General features: G+C 47.4%; 1 protein-coding gene across 3 annotated transcripts in view; it reads left to right on the top strand.

Annotated features, from left to right (window-relative positions):
• Positions 1-8288, top strand: part of LOC119400243 (chitotriosidase-1-like) — a 40224-nt gene extending 31936 nt beyond the window's left edge. For 2 of the 3 annotated variants that reach the window (XM_037667254.2, XM_049418002.1), the window contains exons 3-5: positions 2675-2935; positions 4920-5048; positions 7757-8288. In XM_037667254.2, the coding sequence (XP_037523182.2) occupies positions 2675-2935; positions 4920-5048; positions 7757-7922 (556 nt within the window). In that variant the 3' untranslated portion in view covers positions 7923-8288. The remainder of the gene's footprint in view (positions 1-2674; positions 2936-4919; positions 5049-7756) is intronic. The other variant, XM_049418003.1, reaches the window with a different exon arrangement.
• Positions 8289-8589: the final 301 nt, after the last annotated feature.

Raw genomic sequence — 8589 nt, 5'->3', positions numbered from 1 at the left:
GTATACACCGTTGCGAAAAGCTTCTTCGTCGGACACTTGCCTGCTTCGAACCGATGTCAGCTGCGTACTTCTGCTTATTTCAAGAGAAGTCAAGAACCTTTACATCTGAATGCAATAGTTTTGAAGAACTATGTTAACGTTCGTTTTGCTTTCTTTGTTATGTACCTCCATGATTGGGGAAAGATAGATTTCAGCTATTCCGTCTCTTCTCATTGAAATTCCGTGTTGTCGCGCCGTTCATAACATGTGGGATTCACAAATGAAATAAAGATTGTTGCGAGCCTACCTGCCACGATGGTCTATAGTGGTTATGGTGCTTGACTGCTGACCCGAAGGTCCCTGGATCAGGGGGGGGGGGGGGGAGTGTTCAAACCCTCCCCGAAATTTTTCAATGTTGCATGTGTATATATAGACCCACACCGCGCCCCAAGCGCGCGCACGAACACGCATAAAGTATGGCTGAAACATCCCCCTCCCCCCGCGAAAAAAATTCTGGCTACGTTCGGACATCACTCTTCAGCTACAGGCTGTTCAGGTGGCCCGGGCCGTCGCCGAGAGTCACCGAATCGCGGTTCCGTCCTGGGTGGAGCCACCGACTTGATGGGGAGCCCTAGGCCTCCCTTCATCATTTTCCTCGGGACTATTAAAGTCCTTGTCACTGTCACGACCCTGCCCGGGATCGAATCCTGACCGCGGCGGCCGCATTTTTAAGTGCACCATTAAACAACACGATATGGTCAAAATTTCTGAAGCCCTGCACTACGGCGTCCCTCGTGGTTTGGGACGTAAAATCCCCACAATTATTATAATTATATATTGTTGCGAGCCATTCAACGTTTCCCCAGCAGCATGTTAGCACCGTCCTTATGTGGTCAGGATATAGCCAGACGTGCAACAAATGCGCTAAGTGTATACGGGTATGCTCATAGGTGAAAACAGAGGCTGGCCCGCACACAATTAAATGTCACTTTGGCTAAATGGATAATTTATGCTATCCAAGCAATCTTTGCAAAGCTAAAGTGCTGGTAAAGGTATACACAGAAAGATGTAAGGACCACAATAGTCTCGAACGTGCTCGGCGGGCGAAAAAAAAAAGGAAAAGAATTATTGACACTCGTCCCTGCTCACATGACCGATCAGCGAAGCTGGTGACCACGGCAAACGATACCGAAAAATGAATTTCGCACCTTGGCGACGTTGGCGCATGCGCTATAGCATTCTCGGGTGACAGATGCCGGGTGATTTTTTTTTATTTATTTAACATTACGACCGACCTTACAAGAAATCATATCAAGGAGGTCATACGTTTAAACACAAGACAAGCCCAATCAAATCATTTATAAAACGCTAAAGTAATCAATACATGAAGATCAATAGTAGCAATGCGCTTAAAGGACCCCTGACAGCGAAATTATTGTTTGACTTTCTTTTTTTGCTGTAATTTGTATCTTTGTGTCTGGTAATCGCGAAATTCAATCGTAAATGCACTAACGTATCGTATAATTAATGCTAGCGTCGTTAATTGCGGCCAATTTCGCGTCACTTCGAAACGCCCGCCTGAAAACACGAGGATCAAGCGCCCCACAGCGGGGAGGCGCCTAATATCACGTGCACTAAAGCTTTGGTGTTGTTGAAAGCGCAATTTTCAAACCGGGGCACCGCGATTGAAACGATGTGGGTGCTTCGGTATGTTAAGGCAGAAAACTGGGCAAGTTGTTACGGATTCATCATTACCGGACAGCGCGCACTCAAGACGCTATATATATATATATATATATATATATATATATATATATATATATATATATATATATATATATATATATATATATATATATATATATATACATATATATATATATATATATATATATATATATATATATAGTGTAATGCATGAAACTGTCTCCAGAATTAAACAAAGCTTTATGAATGTTTTATAAACAAATAGATTATTGCGAGTGTACTTCGGGCATTTATTTAATGTGCCAATCCCATCAAGCAGCTTAAGAAGTGACATTTTGGAAACGATTTTTCGAAAATAGCTCGGAATGTTAAGGGTTAGAGATATGTGAGCTCGAAGCAAATAACTCAAGCTGCAACGCACAACATCAACTTATTCGCAGCATTGAGAACCTCAGGCACGACAACGCTATGTTTTATTTTCACGCCTACTTACATAAAAAGTAGGCAAAATGCGCGCGTCTTTGCTATTACACCAGATTCGTAATGCACAACTGAAGGAATGAAAATTCACTAGTAATCTAAAGATACGAAGGTGAACCTTCACTAATTCACGAGCATCTATAGCTCCACGCTCAGGTGCCTCGTGAAACTGTATATTGTGCCAAGAACCTTAGTCGAGCAGGGCGGTGACCCGTCATTTCCAGTGTCTCGAGGAAACGCATGCAGCAGTAGGACGATTCCTGTTTTGCCCACGCCACATCAACCGAATAATTGCGATTAAATTAGGAAAACTGGAGATACACTTTCCCTGTGCAAGGTACTAATGCCAAAAAAATTAACTCCGGCGCTTGTCGAATCGGTGATGCAGTGCTACAGTTGATTAGCTGAGGGGTGGGGGGGGGGGGGAGCCCCTCCTTAAAATATGGAGGGGGGGGGGGGGCAGGGCGCCCCAGTTCCCCCTTGGATTTAAGCTGTGTGCTTATCGCAGCCTGGCCGACATGCTTATACTGAACACGGACGAGAAGATGGCGGAGGACAACACCGGTCAGCCGAGCTGCGCCGGAGTTTCTATTACGCAGGTTGCCGCTTCCTTGTGGAGGGTTCGGCGCATAGCTGTCAACTCCGAGCTGAAGCAGCGACAGCACGATGGTGACTCTGCCAAGCGTCGTGTACAGCTCTGCCACACCGTGTCGCTAGCTTCCGCCGTCTACTACCGAAGCTTCGCCCAGCCTTCCAACAAGACCACAGGGTATCAATTCAACGTGTTGTTTTAAATAAATTAAATGCTGTTGTGTTCCGTGCCAAATTTCACACGGTCTCTTTTGCATTTGCCAAAGATGACTGGAAGGCGAAAGCCACCTTCTTTTTAAGGCGAAAGCCTTAGATGCATCATCAAACTCGAAAATTTACCGTCGGTGGTGTCAGCGTCCCGCCTCGGAGTCGTCAACAAGAGTGATACAAAATATTATCGCGTTACCATATAACGTCATCATGGCGTCACAGATGGCCAAAAATTGTGGCGTACGTCACATGACATCATCATGACGTCACGTGATGACGTCATCGGATGACATCGTCGCTTTGCACGGCCTCCGTGATTTTCTGTACTTAACGTGGTTTCGCACTGCCTCCAGGATCGACGCACCTTAGAGCAAGGGACGATGCCCTGTGATGACCTCACAGTGACGTCCCGATGACGCCATTACGATGTCACAAATTTCTGTGATATCTGACGCCACGATGACGTCATACTGTGACATCATCACATGCTGGTCATTTTTGCATCAATCGTGATTGCACCGACGATCACATTTCGAGTTTGTTTGTTAGTAATGTTGGGTTTTATGACACAAAAGCAACAATGGCAATGATGCGCCAGACACTAGGGTTTCACGTTTGATGAGGCACCTAGGGCTTTCGCCTTAAAACCAACATACGATCATGAGGCACCGATTTGAACACAATGCCAGCTAACTATGCCATTCGAAAGAAGTTCCTTTCCCATACCTCATGTATGGGTCATTTCCATAGGAGTGCACACGGGGGGAGGGGGGGGGGGGGCAAGTCTGCCGCATACATTGACTTAATAGGGAGGAGGGGCGCTCCGATGAACCTTTGCCCCCCTCCCCCTGATGAGGAACTCTGCGCAGGCCCATGGTAATTTCTGAAGGGGATTTGACATCAGGATTCGAGAAACATACCGACACTGATCTCCAGAGTGACTTAAATCTGGACACCTGTTCTGAAATGTAGTTTTTCTTCCGCAGTTATGTTTCAGCACGTAACGACCGCCAGGGTGGCGCGCCAAAAAAACAAAAAACAAACAATGCTTGAGACCTGTCATGTCTGTGTAGCTCACGAACATACTTGTTAAGAAAATAAAGTAAAATAATCACAGTTTCGCCGAAAGAGCGAAGCAATAAATGCGGCAGCAACAAATTGGAATGTTATACGAAGTAAGGCTAGCAGCTAACTTGGATGCGATCTCGCGTAACTCAACAAAACACTGGTTTTGGAGAATACGACCACTCCAGGGAAAGTGGTTTTCGTGTTGTCTGTTCTCACAGCGCCAAAGTAGCGGTGAGGGCACAGCATGTTTACGAGCCGTCTCCTGATGTCTGTCGAGATAGCGCAAGCTCCAGCGCTCGCGACCGCGCCCTTACGAGCAAAGTTCGCAGTTGCTGCTCGAGCGATGCAGTATCCCCCGTCCCCTGCGCCCTACCACGCTCCTTCGCCCGACGAAATACAGCCGGGGCGTTTCCTCTCTGCTTGAGGAGCCATATCGTTTGCAGGTCTCGCAGGTGGAGCAATGTTACCATGTGTACCCACCGTGCGACGGAGATGGCCGGCTCGTTTCATGTCTGCTTCAGCCATGTTCGTCCCCACAGCAAGCGTGCTTTTGCTCGCGTGTAGAACGTATGATGCGTAGAGCGATGTTATCGATTTGGACCTTATATGGAACATGACGGCGACGGTAAAAACCCGCCTAGAATGCCCCTATATTTGCTATCGCAATAAAAAAATATGGGACGAAGACTGTCATATGTGCGGGCCTCTAGCGAATGGTCCGCGTGCCGCTTGTTTGAGTCCCGTGTTTTTGATGAAGCAGACCTCCTTTCCAGGAAAGTGGAACGCACTTGAAGGTCAGCAGAAGCGCGTAGATCAAAGTGTGCGGACCGGGTAAGATTCGCTGCACCAAACTAAAATTTTCGCAATCGTCAAACACCACGCAGACCGTACGTGTTGAGCTCGGTGATTCCGTACAGCGACCACTGCTTGAAGAAGCCGGGCTATCGCAACCAGCCGCTGCTCAACGAGCCCGGCTGCACGGCGCTCGTGCGGGAGAACATCAACGCCCCCAGGTGAGAACCACTGTCCCTACAGCCAGTTTGTTTCGGCCTCGGCTCTTCACTAGTGGTAATTGTAAAGGTGGTGGTGTGGTTGCGAACACACGGACAATGCGAGGCGCACCCAGTACAGCGAACGAGAGCGCCCCAGCAAGTTATTTGTTGAAGATATCTACGATATCTACGTATTCAGCTACTAGATGCACTAACTAAATCGATCACTAAATAAAAAAAGAAATTGGGACAGTTAAGCCATGGTTACGCACTATAGTGATGCGAAGACTGAACAAACAGCGGAGCATGTGGCCCTCCTTTTTTTCCTCTTCCTCATCCTTCCTTCCCTTTCTCAGCCCTGGTTGTACTATACTACACAATATACTATGCTATGGTTTACCCTCTCCCCTCCTCTTTGTCTTCCCCCTCACCCTCACTTCACTTTCACACCTCCTTGCTATACTATACTATACAATGCTATGTTTGTGCCTTCTTTCTCTTTCTGTTTCTTTCTATTGGACCTTCATCCACGCGCTTGATCTTCTGGCGTGCCTGAATAGCCGAGTGGTTACGACGCTCGCCTTCAGCCCGTGGGTACCCGGTTTCGAAACCCGCCTCGCCAAGAAATCTTATTTTGTTTTATTTATTTCTTCTCCTCTCCTCATCCTTTCCTTCATCCAATGTGTTGCTAGGCGACGCATGGTGACGTCATAGCTCGGCGATGAACGGCGCAGTTTCTGCGAACGCCGCCAGGGGGGACCTAGCTCAAGTTTAATAACACCGCTGTTAGGACGAAAAGTGACGGTGCCTCACTTTTTAGTGGCGCCAGTACGGAGTGACACTCTTTGCTATCTTCCAGACCACCCTGTCAAGCGCCGGTGCGAGCTGTCCGAAAACCGTGATAAACTTTTTTAAATATATAGAAGGGGTGTAATTGGCAAGCTGAGGGTTGTACGTGATGTCGAAAACGTCAAGGTATGTCATAAATTAAGAGAGTAATCTAATTAGTAGGAATTACTATAAACAGCAATTAGTATAAACTCTTCAGCAAATTGGTGAGAAATTGATGGTTGTGGATGAAGTGAAGAGTTATATGTTTACGTGAAAGCCTTAGTTGCCTCATCAAAGGAGAAAAAGGACCGTCGGCGTCAACACGAACGATGCAGAAAGTCACGAGGTCAGACATTACGGCTTGATAACGTCGTGCGACGTCATCGTGACGTCATAGATTTCCTAAATTTGTGACGTCGTTATGACAGCGACGTGTCGTTGCTATGACGTCACGTGGTGCCGTCATCACACCAAACTATCGCATGGTCAAAGGTGTGCCGATCCCGGAGGCAATGCAATACTAGGTGAGGTGCAGAAAGCTTTCGGGGGATGCGGGAGCAATGATCGACCGAGAAGAAGATGGCTCACAGTTCATCACAGGCCTAGCAACACAGTCAATGCGAGTGCCATTCTCAGACCCCTAAGCCTTGCATTAGGATCGCTTTACGTTTTCTAGCGAAGACTGTAAAGCCCGAACCGCACGTACGCTCCCAAACGCGCACGGGGCGCGCGTCAGCGCGCGCAGCCCGGGCGTCTCCGGCGAGTTATGGCGGTTTCCACCCACACACTACGCGCGAAGGCGCACGCGAAGCGCGCGCTTCCTCATACGTGCAAGACATCGTTTCGTACAAAATTACTAATAGTTCATCAGAATACTTACAAAACCTCATTCTGTTACCTTTTTTATTGTTAGATGGATGCGAAAGTAAATAAGAACTAAAATTTTTCACATGATGTGTATCATTATCCGTCGGTCAAGCCGGTGCTGGTAACAGCCATGCCACAGTTGTGTATTTGCAGGGCTCCAAGCGCTTCCGAACGCGCGCCGTTTCAAGTACAGTGTTCTAGAGTTTCAAGGTCGATATCAGTCGCCGCGAACACTCGCGTACTGCGCGCGTTTTGCCGCGCTTGCTTCGTCTGCGCATGCGCGGCCTCCGGAGCGCGTACAGCCAACGTACAGCGCGCGCTCGGCCAGCGTACGTGTGGTTCGGGCTTAATGCTTCACAAACTTGTGTTGTAGGTGTTACCGCAAAAAAAAAAAAAAAAAAAAAAGACGGCGCCCGGGCCGCCAGTGATCTTCCGTATACCACGCCGACGAATTCCCATTACGAGACATGAAAATTCCCCATCTCGGGTATTTTTCCCTGCATACTTGGAAAAAGAAAATCCCAGCATATTTCCCTGCAGAATGGTAGTAATGCGCACGCCTACAAACACACAAATATAATGCATGTGTGCGACGTGCGTGTTTATGACTATTAAAATTGTGACTAGCGCCGGCGCTCCTGCACAACACAAAAGCATGACCTCCGTAACTCATGCTTTGTAAGCACATTGTGCGTACGTGGGCTTCAAGTCTAACACACGGAGTGTACTATAAATCGCTCCACATAATTATCAGAAACAAATGTCAAGGGCTATGCGTTTGCGTGCTGCGTGAGCCAAAACCAGATGCAGAAGTTGATGAAGCAGCGCACAAAAGACACAAGCACACGCACATAGAATAGCGCAAACACACCTAAAGCGCTTGTGTTTGCGTCATTTTTATGCTAGCGAGCTAACAAGCAACCGAGCTAACAAGCAAATAAGCTTCGCTTACCCACATTTTCCCGACAGGAAAATGGCTCCTAATTTATTTTTTTTTAATGATAAACGTATGCACTGTATCGCGATTGCAGGGTGATAGCTGCGGCAGGGCCCGATGACCTTCGGCGTCGACTGGAACAGGCCTACGTAGTTCACGACTTCGGACACGATTGCGTCGCGGCTGCGGAACTACCTTTCGACGATCGTATGGGACAATGCGGACACGGTCGATGGCCGCTACTTCGAGCGCTCTACTGATCGATCGATAATCGCCCCCAATACTCTACTGATCGTCGATGACCACCCCAATGCATCACTCGGTTCTCTCAAGCGTCGAATTTTTGTACCCGACAGCTAGTATCTCATCTTGAATCGTGCCAGCTGATATACGCTCTGTGATACTCCTCTGGAGCATCTGTTGTATATTTACAATATTATAACTGATTGTATAAAACACCTATATCTGTCGAAACCTTGTAACAATAATGTCGTGTACCTTTGCAGCAACGCTGAATTGTGCTACTTTATTTTGTGTTATACGAGAAATAATAACGTTAGTAAATTTTTAAAGGCACCCTGCAACACTTTTTCAAGCAATTGTCTAATGTCTTCATTAAAGGATCTTATTGCCTCACGAATCGACTGCTGCAATTTTTTTTAGAATCCGTCAAGTATACTAGCGGAGATACAGGTATTTGCCGCACACTTCAAGCGCTTTCTCTCTCCTCTCGAACCAGAGATCGCACTGAAAGCTACGCAGGGAGCAGGATGACAAGGGTGCAAGAAGATGAGTCCCTTCGTCAGCGCACGTCATGACCTTGAGCACATTTTTTTTCTTTTCTTTTTTTTTGTCATCAAACGCGTGGCTTAATTTCAGTGTGATCGCGAGCGCGCGCGTGGGCACGTGGCGGCATCCCACGGCGGC

This window comes from Rhipicephalus sanguineus, chromosome 7 (genome assembly GCF_013339695.2).
Source record: "Rhipicephalus sanguineus isolate Rsan-2018 chromosome 7, BIME_Rsan_1.4, whole genome shotgun sequence".
NCBI lineage: Eukaryota > Metazoa > Arthropoda > Arachnida > Ixodida > Ixodidae > Rhipicephalus > Rhipicephalus sanguineus.
Note: the sequence above shows the minus strand (reverse complement) of the source record. Positions and strands in the feature narration are given on the sequence as shown.